The 18,470-nt window shown below is 37.7% G+C and overlaps 1 protein-coding gene across 1 annotated transcript; it reads right to left on the bottom strand.

Annotated features, from left to right (window-relative positions):
* Positions 1–3,651: 3,651 nt before the first annotated feature.
* On the bottom strand, positions 3,652–16,981 carry LOC106932689 (synaptic vesicle glycoprotein 2A-like). Its single transcript, XM_015011499.2, has 12 exons — positions 16,160–16,981; positions 14,419–14,599; positions 12,877–13,028; positions 11,838–11,971; positions 11,598–11,687; positions 10,895–11,002; positions 10,474–10,562; positions 10,206–10,370; positions 9,153–9,286; positions 5,708–5,914; positions 5,463–5,622; positions 3,652–4,030 (listed from the first exon to the last, which is right to left on the bottom strand). Exons 1-12 carry the CDS (start codon positions 16,767–16,769, stop codon positions 3,847–3,849), a joined length of 2,214 nt encoding a protein of 737 aa, XP_014866985.2. The 5' UTR covers positions 16,770–16,981; the 3' UTR covers positions 3,652–3,846.
* Positions 16,982–18,470: the final 1,489 nt, after the last annotated feature.

The raw sequence follows: 18,470 nt of genomic DNA, 5'->3' as shown, positions 1-18,470 counted from the left end.
TCAGCATCACCAAAATAATCTCAATATCCATGATAATAAATACTATATTTACCAAGATTTTCAGTCTTCATTTACAAAACACAAAGACAACACATAATAGATTTTTTTTCATATTTAACTTTTTAGAATTGTTTCCTTGATCTTTTTTCCCCCACAAAGTCTGTACTTTTACATAGAAACATTTACAGTTTCCACACACAATACACTGAATTTTGAAGTGAACTGACATTTAGAGAAGAACCTTTATTAGTTAATAAACAGATCAGAGTCAAACTGAATAAAACACAAATGTAAACTCCTTTTATCCCACATTAAATGAAGGATTCTCGCTGTTCTCTGCAAATGAGTGTTTTTCCGGGATGGGTAGATCCTTTTTTTTTTTTTTTTTTTGGTAAACAAGTCATTCAGAACCCATCTGTATGTTCTTAGGAGTTGATCAGACAAATATCATGCCATGAAAACACCTTTAACAGACCACCATAATCAAGGGAAGTAATTCTGATGTCTATATGCTGCCATGAACCTCAAACCAGAAATAAGTTTTTCATTTGTATATGTATAGATTTTACAGATAGCAACAGTTGGTTACATTTTGGACAGGAGCTTACACTTTAACAGAAAACTTTTTTAATAAGTCAAGGCCCTTCTTATTGCTTACCTGTCCTCTTTTCTTCCATAAACTCAAACAAGTAGGTTCATGTGATTTCTAACTTTTCGTGCATAATTTATGCACATTTTTGGCTCCCGTTACTATTGCCTCTTCCCGGCCTTCCCTATCTTGTATCTCTGACAAGACTGATGTTTTTTCGAGCTGCATCATCCTCAGATATTTATTGATAAACTGTATGAGTGTATTAAGGTAACTTGGGTCCAAGCTGTACAAGGAGATGAGTTACCGTCGACTAACTGTCATGTCACATAATCAAGTTCGACCAACGTTGACCCCACTTTGATAAAGAACAATCATTGCAAGCAAACAGATCTATGTCATCGTACAACAATGAAAAACTCTGCTTCTCTTGCTGTAGACAAAAACAGCTGGCATACAGGACATCCAAGAGATTAGACAATACGATACAAACATGCATCAAGATCGGCTGGATACAGAAATCTGATGGGTAAAAAAGTTATTTTTGTGGATGTTAGTCATGCTTTTGCCTTGTGTTTAATCAGTCAGGTCATGTTTAGCTTCATTTAAAGCCTTTTCGAAGACATTAAAATCTATACTGATGAAAAAAAATCTAATTAACTAAACATGTGAACCATCATGTTTAGTGATTTTTATTTTTTTTATTCAGTCAGTTTCTATTGAAATAAGCTCAGATATTTGATTCAATAAACAGCTAGCTTCACTTTGCATTGTAACAAAAAATTTTTAACTGAGGTATGTAGAAAAAGCAGTTTTTATGGGAGGTATAAAAGATCAATAGAAATCAATAAATGGATCATGAACAAACTCAGTTACTTTTAAAGAAATAACTCATGTCAGTTTTATCTGCTGCTTTCACAACTTGCTGTATTAGCTAGTTATGCTACATGGCTAACGCTAGTTGCACATGAACTAGCAACAGTTTTTGTTCATATGTGAAAGAATAAATGTAGTTGTATAAAGTTACTGTATGTCTGGCAGCCTTACATTTCCAGTGCTAATATGTTTGTACCACATGTGCTATGCTAAACTATGCTAACAGAAGTCAAGAGCGGTCTGACTTTTTGTTTTTGGAATGACATAAAAATAACAAGTCTGCAGTGTTTTTAAGTTTATATTGTGCAGTTATTTCCTTTACTTTAAGCCCTAATGTTTTAAAATGTATTCTTATGTTGTGTTTCAAAGATTGTTTTGGTTTTGGGCAAGTCCACTTCGCTAATGGAAAAAAAAGTAAGCTACTGTTAAGTACTTTTATATCAATAATATATTAATACAACTATAAATAGAAAAAATAGAGGAATTTAAAAACAAATTTATGAATTTCATTTTTCTCTTTACTTTAAAAAATATGTGTAGTAGTAAACAATTGTGTGAAAGTAATTATCTTTATTCGTAATAAGAACCGTCTCCTATTTGTTAACAACATATTCCTTTAGAAATTCATCTCCTCGTTCTTTTGCAGATTTAATTTTATGCCGCCCACAACTATAAAATAACAGTACGCTACTAGTAAACACATGTACACAATCTAGAGGATGTGTTAAGGTCAAAATCTCACACTCACTGATTGTCAGCACACATGATGATGTAAAACCTCAGACAAATGATGCCAAGAATCAGTAATAAGCACAATCCATTTTGTATTCAGAATGCTTTAGTATTAAGTTGGAGAGCGGTGCAGTGAGATAATTTTTCAGTAAAAACTTATACGGTGAGGAATGACTGAACAGGAGCCCTTAAAATTCACTCACATCTTCCCTATATGCTCTGCTGCCTATATTTAGTTTTGGTCCCATTTGTTTAATGACCAAGGTGATAAAGGAAGGACTTGATCTGATCCCAAGTAGAAACTGCTGCAGTTTTCTGTCTGTCTGTGCCATGACATGCTCTGCACTATGCGCTCAATCATTACCAAACAGCTATCAATGCCAAAGAAAGAGCATGAAACAGCAGAAATGCTAATCGTTAAATTGTACGACGTTTGAAGCAGCACATCCTGGACTGGTGTGTTTGTAGGTGTATTCCTGAATAAATACATTTAAAGCTGCAGAGTTTTATTTATTACAGAGTCTTAGAACTAATTTTAATCATTTTAATATAATATCACAGTGAGTCTTGGTATCTGCAAATCACTCACTGACCTCCAGGACAAAAAAAAATCAGATTGCGGAATTATGAATACAATAAGAAACAAATCATCTTTAGGATAAAACTACCTAGACCTGTTTAAGGTCTGGGATTTCCTCCTGAGTCTGAGGACATAAGATGACATCAAGAGTTGTTTTGAATCTTTATGACTAAAATAAATCAAAATATGAAAACATCCTGCTGACATAGAAACAAGCAGTCAATTCGATCGACGTACATTAACCTTTTTGTGAAGCTAACTCCAAAACCTGATTTTCACCTAAAAACAAACACTTCAACCTCCCAGTTTTTCCATCCACAAAAGCTCAAACACAACTGGCTCCCTTAAAACACACAGCTAATGCAGACAAAAAGCACATTATGGTCTCCTCTCACACATAAACATTTGACCAAAATCCATCCCTCTCACCCATGAACATCCACAGACTGTCACACAACAGGGAGGGTAAACACCGGCTTGACACGGAGGAACTAGATCTAAGAATCCTGTGAAATGCATCTCCGTCTGTTTGTCTGAGGAAATCAGCTTTACTGAAATGTTTTAGTGGGTTTTGGTAGGTAATACTAGCTCCCAGCGGGTTTGGCAGTGATGAACTGGACTATTAGAAAACAGTATAATAAGTAACAGCTCTGTAAACCAGTCATGGAGATTAAGACACACGAGTAAAGAAGAATCTTTCCCACAACAAATGCTTCTTCTTTTCAGTATTTTTTCTGCCATTCCACTGTGACTGTGTCTTAGTACAAATACATATTTAACCACCTTTGTAGGATTAGACTTTTGTAATACCTGCCAGAGCAGCTGAAAATAAGCCACAGGTGTTGAAATTTCTAAAAAAAAAATAAAAAAAAAATGTTTGCTCTTCTTTAATACCTGACATTGAACGATGCAATCCACATTTCAAAGGATTCTGGGCTTACAATAGGGGGGCAGGCAGTCTCTACTGTTGCTGTGAAACGAACGGGCAGCGCTGAAGCTCTCGCGGATGTTCAGGCCTATCACTCTCTCCCTCCGGCTGAACTCTGCTGCCTTCTGCTGGTCGTCTGCCTTACTGCAACACCTGGCCTCTCGTCTCAGGCAGCTTTGTCGCGAGGAAACTGCCGGCGGCGAGCGCTCCGCCGGCGAATAAGATGGGTACGGCCTTCGTGATGCCCACGAACGACTGGAAGATGCTGATGCCCAGAACAGCTGCCAGTTTGCAGAGGGCGTTCAGGAAACCGAACGCTGTGGTCCTGAAGACAAGAACAGAGAGCAGCTATCAGTTCAGTTTTTTTTTTTTTTTTTTTTTTTTTTTTGCAGGTGACTTGGTGCTTTTTCCCCTCATTTTCAATCCAGTACCTGCCAATTTTCAGATGAATCGTTTTCCTTTTATACATCCACTTACTTCTGACCTATGACTCATCCAGGTATAAAAAGCCTCCTTCTGTATTTTTCGGACTATAAACCGCTATTTTTTCCTAAGCTTTGAACCATGCGGCTCAGAGCCCGGTGCGGCTTTCCTGTGGATTGAACTTCAACCACCAGGGGGCTCTTTAGCAGGAAGTGAATCATTGGAAGTCAAAATTTAAAATCAAAGAAGAAAGTGCTGATTTTCATTTAGAACAAGCACATGCTAGCAGCAGATTTAGGACGCAGCCCTGTGCTGCCTCCTTGTGGAAAACCGAGAGCGGTGTGGCTTATATATGTACATTTCCAGTTTAAAAAAAAATCTTTGTGGGTGCGGCTTGTAGTGAGGTGCGCTCTATAGTCTGGAAAAAACGGTATATTGTACTGAAATCCTTAACTAGTGACGTTTGTATACATAGCAGAGATGTTCAGATTTTTTTTATGTCGTAACCACAAACTTTGATGCATTTTACTGAAACTTTATGTACGGAGCAACACAAAGTATTGCATAATTATAAATCGATAAATTATTTGGATTTTTTTTTAATTTTTACAAGTAAAAATCTAAAAAGTGTGGCATACATTTACTAAGGTGAGATTTAAATTTTACATAACATTTTTAATATTTAAATACTTGATGTAAATAATCTAGATTATTTTGTTTCTTTAATTCTCTGCTATTTTTTATTTAATTGTTTTAAAAAAAATCTATTACTCTTATTTTTTATGTTCTCACTAACTGTTTTGTAACCATTATGTCCCTTGTTTTATGTTTCATTGGGTTTTATATTTATTGACAATCGCTGTGGAAACAAGCTCTTTTGTGTTTTGTGTCTTTTCAATATTACTGTCACAAAGATGCGATTTGGTTCCATTTTGTGTAGCTGAATCAATTTAAAAAATACGAAAGATAACAAAGAAAACAATAAAAACAGACATTTTGAAAGACATTTGATTTGATTTGATTGGGTAACTATTAATAAAAACCACTTCGAGCAATAAAAACACCAATAGAAAGGAATTTGGTGTCATAATGTTGTAGCATAAAATCTGCTTTTAGATGTAAAAACATTTACCAAACATTGTTTTAGAATCATAAAGTACTCGTTTTAAATTTAAAAAAAAACTGCAGGATTTATTCCAACAAAAAAAAACATTTAAAGGTGATCATTTAAAACAAACAGTTTTCATTTCTGGCACCTCAGTCAGAGGGGTTTCCATAGTTACTGATCCAGAAACGATTAACTATGAAGCTGTTCTGTGCTGCTGTTGTGCTACCTTTTATCTGACGGGTACAGCTCCACCGTTATCACATCCAGGGCGTTCCACGAGGCGATGCTGATGCCACCAAACAGACACAAGAGGGCGATCATCCCCGACTCGCTGTTGCCGAACATCAAGAAGAAGCAGCTGACACATGATATGACGCTAGATCCCGCTGGGGAAGAAAAAAAACATAACTTTTAAATCAATTTTGCAGTCATACCAAATGTTGATATTCATACTTGATTGCGTTTCCCTACCCAGCATCCTCAAACGGCCAATTTTGTCCATCAAAAGCGCAGACACAATGTTCCCGGGGAGCACAGCTAGTGTACCGAGGAAGTTGACAAAGTATATCATGTAGGCGTTGTTGAAGTCATCGCTGAAGTCCAGCATGCAGCCCTCTTTGTTGTGGAGGAACGTGCTGTTGATCAGCTTGCAGTTGATGAACCTGTACTTGAACAAATCTGAGGAGGGAAAGAAGTTGCATAATTGTTCCCACTGAGGACTGCAACCTCAGAGATTTGGATCAAAGGTGAAAACTAAAACTAAACATATTGCAAGATGTGGCATTTCCAGGTGCTTTTATGTGAAGTCCTTATCTAACCTGACACAGACGTCTCTCTCAACTGATTGGATGAAAATCAGAAATCAACCTCCATTTTCAAGTCCCGCCACACATTCCCAACTGAATTTATGTCTGGACTTTAATTAGGCCATTCTAATATGGCCTAATTAGAATACTAATTCTAATTAGGCCATAAAAAATGCTAATTAGAATTTTGCTGATCTAAACCATTCTGTTGTCTGTGTATGTTTATGGGGGCCATCCCACTGCAAAGTGAACCAGTCTCAAGTCTAACCTGCATCCCTCCAGAACCATCCCGTTCACTTCTGATTCGTTCTTTATGTTCATCTTTGGGGAAGAAGCATTGTTTTTATTTATTTGTTTTTATTTTTTTAATTTTAGATGTTGTAGAGCTGAAAGGATGCTTGCTCTTACTTTTTCACTTTGTGAAAGTTATTTTCATGAGTAACCATAGCAACAAGAAGTTGCCATGGTTATGCAACAACCAAAAATTCCAGAGTAACGAAAAAAATAAATAAAACAATAGCACCGCCTTCTGATTCTCCCAGACCTGCTCCATTGGCCTGAAGAAAATATGACACAATGGCTTGCCATATTTCTACTGCTTAAATTTAAACTTGTGCACACTGTTGATTTAAAACAGACAAGGGATTCTGTAAACTTCAGCATGCCATCATTGCAAACTGTTCCTGTGTTGCTGTTATTGCTATTACACAAGCCATGTTTTCCTGTTGCAGACATATTTCAGTGATTCTTGAGAATAGGGACAAAACCGGTCCTATGGATAAAACACAAAATTTGAATAAAATAAACACAAAATATAATTTTTGCAAATATCTGACTAAACTAACCTGGGTCATGTGAGCACAACAATGTATGTTTGCTGGATATTTTTTTTATTTTAAACATTGTAGTCGGTGGATGATGCCTGTAAAATCCCTTGTCCCAGAGCAGAACTCAATACATTATAATAGTTTAAAACAATTAAAGAAATACTAACATTATATATTATGACAATTAAGTATAAGTAGTCATATAAATAATTATAAAAGTATCAATAAATTCAATTTAAAATAATTTTTAGATATTTTCCAACTCCGTTGAAATTTGTCCCTAGTTTTTGTCAACACCATCAGACATAAAAATAATGTAAAAAAAATCAGGCATTATTGGGGGGCACCAGAACTTCTGAGGACCCCATGATCTCTTCCTTTCTCTTCCTTTGCTCAGAGGGCTAGTTAGCTCTGGTTAGCTTATGTTATTCTTTAGTTTTTCCTTCTGTTTTATTCCTAAGTTGTTCGTCACAACCATGATGTGTCAATGCCTTTGATGAAATTTTGTGAAATAAAAGCTTAATTTTGGTAAACTGTAAAGATTTCATGACCCTCATGAGCTACAATATGGCCTCCTTCAGAGTAACATAAATTGAGGTAGTTTGGCATTTCGTCAACTCCATCAGAGTTTTTGTGACTCTTTCAGTGAAATTGCTGTCAAAACTCACTTAAATGTGCAATTAATTAATTTTAATGTATTTTACATAAATTGCATTATTTCACAAGTACCAAGTTTTTCATTTTACTCACTAGTTTGTCACCACCTTCAGTTCTGTGTCAACTCCGTCATGCACTGTCAACTCCGTCAGATGGATTTTTTGTTGTTTTTGGTTTTAAATAATATTTCTTTTGTTTGTTGAGAAGCATTTGCCTGTAAAATGAGTAAAAATATCACTAATAGGGTATCTTAAAAATAATTTTATATTTATTTTTGTCAGATGGTGATGACAAAGTTCTGGGTCAGGTAATTAAAAATTTAAATTTTTTTTTTTAAATGTTGCAACTGAGAGCCTGTACCTTAGCATCTTTACATTTCCAAAACATTATTTGTCATATTTGCATACGGTTGCATAAGGTTGAGAAATAATAATAATAAAAAATATGGGAAAATTAAAACCCATTTTGTCCCTATTCTCAAGAATCACTGATTTGTCGGCATAAGGAACAATTTAAATGCTGAATGTCATTGGAATTTAAAAAACAATCAAAATATGAGATTAAATGACTCCTCTATCTTCAGTTTATCTATGTTTCTGTCGGAGCTGCTTATGATTAGTTTTACTCGTAGATCTCCCCAAGACGGTGTTAAAACTACAGTCATCCAATGCTTTCAAAAAATAAAATAAAAAAAGTTTTATGGAGCAGTGACGGAAAGAAAAGAATATGTCGTTGGCTTCAAGCGTGAGAGGAAAGAGGTTGGTGCTTTCCCTGAGAAAAATAGGCAAGAATAAATCTGTCACAGCTAAGAATGAAGGGCTGCAAAATGTCAACAAAAGAAGCGTTAGAGGCTCTCAGATGTGATTCCCAGCTTCGACTCTGACATGTTGATTTAGACCTTTGGCAGGAATCAAAACCACAAGCAGAGGCTGGTCACAGGAGCCTTGTCTTGTCTCCACCCACATGGATAAGTCTGTCTCATGTTCCCTGTTCGATTTATGCTCTCTAAATCTCAAAGAGCCGCTTCTCATCCAATCCCGTCAGCCCATTTCTGTGCTGGATTTGTTTGTGTTGCCGTGGTTACGATTGGTGCAGCTAAAGAGTAACCCAGGGTAACAAGCATCACAGGGTTTCTGCTGTTTCTCACTGCTCTTCTTTTTCTGGGTATTTCACTGTAAAATCAAATTATTAATTTATGCATATTCATTTTAAGCAAACTAATTTCCATGGATAAATGCAAACTGTAACTGTAAGTGTTTGTGTTTATTTCATAGAAATCAGAACACTACTTACTGACTCAAGTAAAATTAGTCTTCCTCTTTTCTTACTGCAGTCCTTGTTTGTGCATCGTTATATTATGTAATAGTGACATTCCCAAATAAATGTTTTCTCAGATCTTCTTTTCTATTCTAATTTCCTTCTTGATGAATTATAGGGATATAAAAAAGACAAATACAGTCGTTTTTGTTTGTTCGTTTTGCAGGGGAAATTCAAGGGACAGAGACAAAATATCACATTGTCATTATGATTACCGGTCCTGAAACATGACAGAGCAACAGCTCTAAAATTAAAACCATGCTCCCCACCAAATCACGTTTAACTAATATTTGCTATAATAGTATTTACCTGTATTATAGAACAAGCTGGCGATGAAGGTGCAGTTCCTGAAGAACGTGTGTGTGGAGGTGACGTCCTCAAAGTAGCACTCCTCAAACACAGAGTCTTCAAACACCATGGACTTCATCTTCAGGCTGAGGAACCTGCACACACAAGCTTTAGATAACTCAGTTGCACTACAGACTTTTGAATAAATAATTTATATTGCGGGCGCCGTCTTTAAGAATCGGACTTTTCACACAAATGCGTACGTCGCATTAATCTGACTGAAACTTTTGGAAAAAGCCTTCACCATCACAGCGTGTCACTGTCCCTGTCCCTGTTTTATTATGTTTAATCGTGCACTTTAAAGGGAATGATGATTTTCGCAAAGTTTAAAAGCTTTTGAAATGATTCATAATTGATTTATGATCAGTTCTAAAGTTTACACAATGATCCAATAGCTTTAAATTCTCACTTGTCTTTTCCTTCCTCAGCTTCTGGCAAAAACATAACATTTTTTGGCCAAATATTCTCTCTGATTTTAGATGATTTGCAGCTGGAAGGATTTTTCTTGATACATTTTTATTTATGGACATTTGCTATGATGCATAATCAAAGAAATGAGGCGGTTTGCAACTGGAAGTAGCTGATTAACATCCCAAAAGCAGAAAAAATGCTTCAACTGCATCAACAAATCCTTAGATTTGCAGTAAAACAGACTGCTACATGAGATCAGCCTTGCCCAGTCAGTATCTACGACAACCTTTTGAAGAAACTCGGACAATATAAGTTATAACAACATTTAATTTCCCTTTAGGATTAATGGAGTATTTTTGAATTTGAATTGATCAGAGGGGGGAATCACTAAACACGTGATGTACAGTATGTGCCATATGAAAAGACCTTCATAGACTTTTGATTTTAGTCCATTTAACTGGTATTTTGAAGATTTAGATCCAAATAGACTTTTGTTTTCATGTTCTGGAAATGAAACACATTTGCGTGGTATAACTCATTTTATCTAACAGAGGTTATCATGGCCCACGTTTGCTACACATCAGAGTAAGAAGAAAGCCCTACTTGTCATTAAAATAGTATCCATCGCGATGGACTTGGTTTTCCAGGGTGAAGTTAAAAGTGACGTGCTCCACTCGCTCCTTGGTGAAGGTCTTTGTCCGTGATTCATATTCCTGCTTCTGGATGTACTTGATCATGTCAGGGAACCACACCGTCAGCCCGTAGTAGCTGCAAGGTTTTTTGAAGACAAGACAGATGGAAGAAGCACCACAATTAAGCAGGATATATATGTGAGATACTACAGGAACAGTGACGGGGCTCTTCGGTTCACCTGAAAGACATGCTGAACCAAACAGCCATGAGCATAAAGGTGGTCCTTTTGTATTCAGGGCTAAAGCAGGCAAGAATGTTGTTGCGTATCTGCAGCGTGTGAAGAGAGAAAACACAAGATTAATTTAAAAGACATAAATCCTTATCTGGGTTTGATCTAATTACTCTTCAAAGCTAATTTCTAAGCTTTGCATATGAACAAAATTTGAGAATCAAAACCAAGTTCCAACCCTCGTTGTTAAGTGTTATTTATTCAGGACGGAGGGTGTAGGAGTTGCATTTAGCAGAAAGTAGGCTGAATACATCAAAATCTAACAGAACTGTGTCACAGTGCTGTGGCTGTGCTGCAGATTGTGACATAAAAAAAACAATCTGGGTTAAAAAAAAAAAAAAGCACATTTGTAACTGACAGTTTTACCGACCTGTTGGGAGAGACTCATAATCTTCAGCCTGTAGCGCTGCCAGACGGGGGTGTCGGTGCCAATGTCCACCAACTCATCAACCTGCTTCACAGTCTTTATTGTGGTGACCTTGGAGTAACCAGACACAAGACAGTCAGAGGCTTTCATAGAAGCCAATTCAGGAAATATGTTTGAAAATAATCATTGGAAACCTTGTTGGCTTAAGCTTATTTCATATAAAAACAACGTAGAGAGAAAATATTTGCCCCATTACAGTTCTCTGTGTTTTTCTTTTGTTGTTGTTGTTCTTGTCAAACTTATGTACTTCAGATCTTTATTGACAAAGATAACCAGAGTAAATACAAAAAGCGGTTTTCAAATGATTTATTAAATGTTAAACATATTTTTATGTTGATATAATTTGGTACTGCACAAATAAAAACCGATTTGATTTTACTAATAAAACAAGATTTAAGCTCACAACTCAGTTCAGTTTCTGACCCTTCAGAGCCTAGAAGTCAATGAAACAAATAAGCAATATATAAATTATACAACACAATACATTCTGAATGTTGCACAGTAATGATGCAGGTAACTGCAAGATTGCGAGACGTTTTTCCCAGCTAGCATTTATGAAGTGATGTTTATTGTCTGTCGCCTCTTGGAATCTTTTTTCACCTTTTGGTTTCAGTGATTGCAACAACTATTTCTCGAGGATACTCACAGTGAACACCTTCTCTGGGTATCCTTTCGCTCTCATGTTTGTGTCATGAACTTGCTTCAGAATCATCCAGCCTTCATCATGCTTCCCATTCTGTTTTGAAAAGGAAGATAAAGACGTGTCACTTCTGACTAAGAAAGTAAATTTAAAAATATATATATATTCCACCAAGTTTTTAAATCGGTAAAATCTCAAGCAATGTGTAAAGCTCTAAAAAGACTGATTGTCATCTGTTATGCACACCTCTAAGTAGAAGCGTGGGCTCTCAGGCATGGCGTTGAGTGCGGCGATGGCGGCAACAGAAGGAAACGCACAGACCAACACAAACACTCGCCAGCTGTGGAACTGATACGCTGAGCCCATCTGGAAACTCCACCCTTGGAAGTAAAGACAAATAACAACAAAAGACATTTAACCAAACAGAAACAGGGAAATTAGTTACAACCATACGTCAGTATAAAGTCAAAACTTATACTGGTGAGTTAACTGGCTGAAACACAATATAAAGACAAAATATCTTGTCTTTGGTCAGAGGGGTGAGTTTCAGCTCACAAACAGTTTTTTTTTTTTTTTTCAGTGACTGTGTGTAACATGCAATAATTAACCAGATGGTGTTTGGCCGAAAATGGATCTCTGCAAAATACCGCCTACATGTTTTGGATCATTCGATGAAAGTAAATCAGATATAGCAGCTCCACATATTTGTTCATGGTGCATGTTCACGTTACTGAGTCACTTGAAGTGGGTGTTATAAGTACCTCCATTGTTACAATTGCTGGAAAAAAGAAAACTAGTAATAGAGAGAGAGCGAGAGAGAGAGAGACAAATATGGGGGGTTATTTTTTTGTTTGTTTTTAGTTTTTAGTGAAAATGAGTGGTTATAGAGTAGGCCACGTAAATTTGTCTTAAAATCACAAAGGGCTACAAAGATTCAAAGATTATTTGAATTTGAATTAACAGGATCCTTGCAAGATTACATAAAAATTATGCTAGTTTGCAAGCCGTAGTGCAAGTCCAAAACAATTTTAAAAAAATGACAAATAACAAATGTTGGCAGAGCAGGACTGCAGAATGGGGGCAAACTTTATATATATGTTTACACAGATTAGACAGTAAAAGCCTGAGACCAGGGGGCTGGAAAAAAAGACTAGAACTGAATCAAATCAACAAGCAGCAGACAATGAATTTGGAAGTAAATCTGAAAAGGCTGTAGAGCCCAACATGTTGGCCCTAACGCTCCTTAAAATCTCTGCGTCGTGATCATTTGTATTTCCATGCTCACCATAGTGTGGGATGATGGCCCAGGCCATGGCGGACGCATAAATTCCTCCAATCATCCAGAACATGCAGAGCCAGCTGAGGTGCTCGCCGCGCTTCTCTTGGGACAGAAATTCAGAGTAGTAGGAGAACACGATGGGAATGGAGCCACCAATTCTGTAAAGGTCAGAGTCCAAAGATCAGCGTTGGGGAGAGGTGTTTTAAATCATTGTAAAAGAAAGTATAACTTTATTTTAATTTGTTCACTTCATAGCCCAAAATGCCAGAAAGCATTTGGGTAGTGGTCCTTAGCCCTGCTACTGTCCTGCGTGTTTTCAGAAATTCCCCTGCTTCATCTTATTTGCTTGCAATGAATGGATGATTAATCTACGGTATTTGCTGCCAGATTGAGGAGATAATTCAGCCATTTTAATCAAAAATGCTGCAGCAGGAAGTGATTTAAAACCACTTATATTATCTGGACCAGTGACACAAGACGACAGTGAATGTTAGGCAGAGACAGTTTGACTTGTTGACTTTTATTGTGCTTGTTTTGCTGTCTCGTTCGGTACCACATAACCTTGCTATTGTTGCTTTAAATCATCCACATAGTTGCTATTTATTCCGCTGCACAGGACACAGACTTTTCTGATTTTGTTTAAAGAGTAAAAGTTACCATGTCTTTAAAAGGTTCAATGTATTTTCAACTAAGCTGTACATCATCCAATGTTTAGCTGTAGTCTGCTCGTAATAAACAACTTCTAATTTGTCTTTAGGAACTTTGTTACTAGAGGCTTGTTGTACGTTATTCCCAGTGAGAGTTTCTTTGGTCCTGTCGCTAATAAATAAAAAGAGACAAGCAAAAACCTGAAACCAAGGAACTGCTTGACCTTAAGATGATTGATCTGCCTTGAGCCTCGAGGAATCAATACAAAAATACAGTTCTTACTCAGTACATACCAGAATGTGTCACTGTTGGCATTTTTCATTTAAAAACTCAAAGCACTAGGAATAAATTGTGTATTTGTGACTGGCTGCCAGTAATAAAGTGCCTAGAGATTTAAAATCAATTCTTCTCTTAGCTGTCTGTCATGTATAGACACAACAGTGGTACTCTGAGTTTAAGACCATAGTTATGTTTGATTTATGGAAGAAAACATTCTTCTAAGCAGCTTTAAAAATGAATGATGAAGATGACTTTAAGGGATTACGAAGTCTGGCTGCTTGGAAGCAAAACATAAAGACATAAGGGATGACTCGAGCTTCTCCTTCTGCCCTGTGTGATCATAGAGTAGGTTATTGGTTGTAACTCACTGGGAATGATGTTGACCTTTCAATTCACCAGTTCAGATGAAGTGGAAAATACTGGAACAACAATAAAACTCTACAGGACAATAATTGTTCTCTTAGGGAATAAGAGAGTTTTACATTGATTTTGTGTTATAAACATCAAAAATACTATCAAGTAGGGTGGAAAACATTACTAATCCAATTACAGAGTGATGTTCAGATAGTACGTGACGTGCTGGATAGAGGAATTCACAAAAAGAGTTAAAGGTGCAATTACCCAACACCCGAGAGGAGGCGGCAAAACAGAAAAGTGCTGTAACCCTGAACGAAGGACGAGAAGAAGGAGAAGATACTGTTGATGGACAGAGAGATGATGAGGGACTGCCGACGGCCTATCCGGTCTGCCATGGCCCCCCAGAGGAAAGCCCCAACCATCATCCCAAAGTACACGATGAGGCCTGTCAGGAGAGCAAACGAAACGTTTTAGCTTTCAAGATTTGATGTTTACAGACTTTTTTTCTATCAGCCAATTCTGAGCAAAAAATGCTAATTCACTGTCTTATTAATCTTTGATATTATGTGTTTGATTGCTACCAAGTGTGTTGAGGCAGATTAAATAAGGAAAGTTCTGGATTCTAGCGGTGTGGAGCCATGAGCTAAAGAAGGTCAGATATGGAAAGTGTGAATGAGAACAAAACGTATTTGAAAGTAAGATCTATACGTTGAGTAATGCTAATATGGTTCTGTATATGCACTGTGAAAAAAAAAGGGAAAAAAAAGCTGTGTTTAAAGATCATTTGGGATTTCAACAAATGGGCTAAGATATCCTCTTGATTAGGGTTTCCTAGTACGGCATGCAGTTTCAAATAAAATCCTTTGCTGTGAAGTTATTTGAACCTCTTTCCTCAAGCATCTTACGCCAGCAGTTTGAAGGGATACACCACATTTGAATTTAACAATTGAAATATTTGCCCTTACCAGGTTGTTGTTCTGTATCAATTAAATTGCCATAGCTGGCTTGGTAGGAAAACAATCAGCAACATTTGGGAAAGTCCTGAAAAATATCCTTTAAGTTCCATATAGAAAGTCTTTAACTTCAGGAAAGTAAGTCCCAAGGCAGTTGTAGAAAGTACTCATTTAGTTTCTAGAATGACAATTTCCAAGGTATAAATTCTAGTCAGTTGTCCCGTAAGTTCAGAAAGTAGCCAGTAAAATCCTACAAGTTTCTACTAAGTTTTTGTATTTTATGTAAACTGAATTATGAAGCAGTAAGTCCCACAAAATAACCTCCAGATTTTTGGAAAGTATATTGTGCATTCAGGATTATAACTCGTAAATCATGTCAGCGTTAGATGTCCATGATCCCTCTTTCTGATCAGCTGGTAAAGGTTTTTAGAAAGTACTTTAAAATCAGAGAAATACACAAACATTTCAGACAATTTCTGGGAAAGTATCTTCTGAGTTCCTGAAAGTAACCAGTAAGGTAACTAGCTGGTAAGTTCACTGAACGTTTTGGAAACCAACCTGAAAAACTGCAGACTTTATTCTGTTAAGCCATTAACATTTCCTGCCTTCCTGTGTAACCTTTTCCCTAACAGTCATTGGAAAATTAAACAGAAGAGCTCTTTCTTTGTCAGAATTCAATTTTTTATCTTGTACCTGCTCTAGATTATCTCCCAAAATTTTCATGGAGCATAAACAGAGATGGATCTCCAGGAATCTATTAGCAGCAAAGTGTGCGGCATCATTCCTGAGAACGTAAGTTTCTAAACCATTAATAATAAATAAAATTAAGACCACGGCTGCAGCTAGAGTTGAAAATTCCCCAGAGACTACTGGCATATGTGGAACTGACTCAAAATAATCATCAGTACACGTGTGAACAGCGTGATGAAGGAACATGTCGCCAAGAGCAACAGTGAGTCATTGAAGTGTTTTAAATAGGACTTGAACAAGTACCTTAATCTCTGACACACAGGAGTATGTTCCCTCAGAAATGATCACCAGTGGAGTCTTACCAAGCATGCTTTTGCTGGGTTCAGACAGACACATGTCCTTCTCTGCACTGGGGAGGACAAACCCCACCACGAAGATTTCCACGCCATCGGCCATCAGTGCCAGCCCCAGCACGAAGTACAGGGTCCACTGGAACTTCCCGTGGCCGCATTCCTGTAAAATGGTCTCGTACTGCTGAGCCAGCTCCTCCTGGTCCTTCCGCCTCGCCGCCTCGGATGCCCCAACATCTTTGAACTGCTGAGCCCCGGTTGTTATTGACCCAGGACCTCCGGCCAGGTCGCCTTTCCCAGAATCGGCCCTGGGGATTCCTTGGTACTCCCCCTCGTAGATCTCGTCGTCCTCGTCGTGGCCCTCGGTGGAGTCACTGTGGCCACCCTCGTCGTCGTTGGCGGCCTGGCTGTCGCTGCGGTAGTAGCCTCCTTCTTGGCTCCCCTGCATAGGGTAGTCATCGTCGTCGTCCTCTTCAAAGCGGTTGTAGGACCTCTTGCTGTACTCGTCGCTCATCCGATCCACCGAGCGGCCAACTTTCTTTGAGGCTTGCCGCTTGACTTCTTTTGCAATGTCTTTGGCACCTTTTATGAAAGCAGTCCGGTTTTGATAGCCTTCCTCCATTTTAAAGACAATTTAGAAGAAGCGATAGAGGAGAAAGGTCTTGCTGAGAGGCCTCTGAAGGTGATGGGGGGGTTCCTGTGTTCAGGACAAACCAGTCGACTCCCAGCTCACTTGATATACTCCTGAGGAGACAAAACATATGAAGTGAAAAAAGGTTTTACACCAGTTCTGTCAGGAGGAATGGGCCGAAATTCCAGTAAACTATTGTGAAAAGCTTTTGGAAGGAAACGCAAAAGTCAACCAGCTTAAAGGCAATAACTTCTGATTTGAAAACATAAAGTGAGATCAATCCTTGCCTCCTACAATTTTTTTTTTTACAAATCACATAATTAAACCGTAGAACAATTTGACCTCTGCGTGATTGAGAAGTCCTTCAGATGGCACCAGATTATTAAAACAACATCCCTACAAGTCACCACGTCGTATCTGGATCAGTTCCACGAGCCGTTTGTAATAAAGGGGAAACCAGCTGCTTTAATAAGCGTGATCTGTGTGGCTCGGCTGATTGCCAAGGCTACTCAGTTTAGCTGGGGAAAGAGGTTCAGTATGGCTGTGAGAATCCGGACGAGTTTCCCCAGGACCCAGCTAATTCTGAGCTGAGTTATATCCTGCAGAGATTGGTATCTGAGTACCGAAGAGGTAAATAGCTGGTCAGGTGTTAACCTGCGAAAGAAGGAAGTGAGTTGGGGATGGCTTAACACAAAAGAGGAAAAGTGGTGGCCTCTCAGTGAAGGGAGTCAGAGACATCAATAATCTTTTCATACAGTTGCTTATTCTGTCATCATAAAAATCTTTAAATGGTAGGTTGGCTGAAACATTGACAAAATAAAATACAAAATCTTCTTCTTTTCAAAGCTTTATAGAAGATTACTTGCATGTTTGCTGTGTGTTTGCTGTAAGTCTAAGACTGTTGAGTTTTGCATGGTGCAGCAGTGTGATGAATGTATCTGTACAGTCTGAGCCTGCTGCACCATAAAAATGAAAAAAAGGCTGCGTTGAGTTCTATAGTTGCATTATTTAGTAGTGTTTGTACATTAGGGTATACAAAATAACATAATCTTGCTTACTGAATACAAACAGTTTCTAACGGGTTATCTGCACAAAACAAAATGTGCAAAACTTATGCTCTATTGTTTCAAATTCAAGTGTAGGCTTAGTTTCTACATGCTAAGCCAAACCATATAAAGAGATGTTCAAAGATGAGGTGGATGTTTGCATGCTGACATATCTTTGTTCATCCCCAAGCAAAGCTATAACGTCTGCCCTATCTTAGATTAAACCTGTTGCTTTCTCCCATCCACACAGTGTGTCTTCTGCCAAGTCACTGAAAGGTCTCAGCTGTAATTGCAAGCCAAAGCATCCGGCCTCAAGCAGTACATGGTTTCTGATGGAAATACTGCACATTACTCAACAATTCGAGTAATTCAAACGAAGCAGACTGCGTTGCAACCCTGACCCGTAAAATCTCTAAATCTAGCACTAAAAGACAATTTTCCACACAGTTAGGGAAGAAAACCTTAATAAGTGAGCCAGAATGAGCCAGTGGCTTGGCTTTGTTTCATCGGTTAAATATCATGTTTGACAATATTTAATTAGCAGCACAAACGCAAAGTGATAAATGTGCCAAAGCCGTGTACAACAGCAAATGAGCCCTGAAATTAAGAAGAAGCTGGCAGTCAGACTCCTGATTCCCCCATCTGC

Source organism: Poecilia mexicana, unplaced genomic scaffold (genome assembly GCF_051168715.1).
Source record: "Poecilia mexicana isolate PSO_F unplaced genomic scaffold, ASM5116871v1 scaffold_11, whole genome shotgun sequence".
Lineage (NCBI taxonomy): Eukaryota > Metazoa > Chordata > Actinopteri > Cyprinodontiformes > Poeciliidae > Poecilia > Poecilia mexicana.
This window is presented reverse-complemented; position numbering and strand designations above follow the sequence as displayed.

What these genes read in the sequence shown, in the direction of transcription:
- LOC106932689 (XM_015011499.2), bottom strand. Translation starts at nt 16,769, where the DNA reads ATGGAGGAAGGCTATCAAAACCGGACTGCTTTCATAAAAGGTGCCAAA. An exon ending in ACCCAGCAAAAGCATGCTTG is followed by an intron (nt 14,600 to 16,159) that starts GTAAGACTCCAC and finishes CTCTCCTGACAG; the next exon opens with GCCTCATCGTGTACTTTGGG. An exon ending in GGCCATCATCCCACACTATG is followed by an intron (nt 11,972 to 12,876) that starts GTGAGCATGGAA and finishes TTTACTTCCAAG; the next exon opens with GGTGGAGTTTCCAGATGGGC.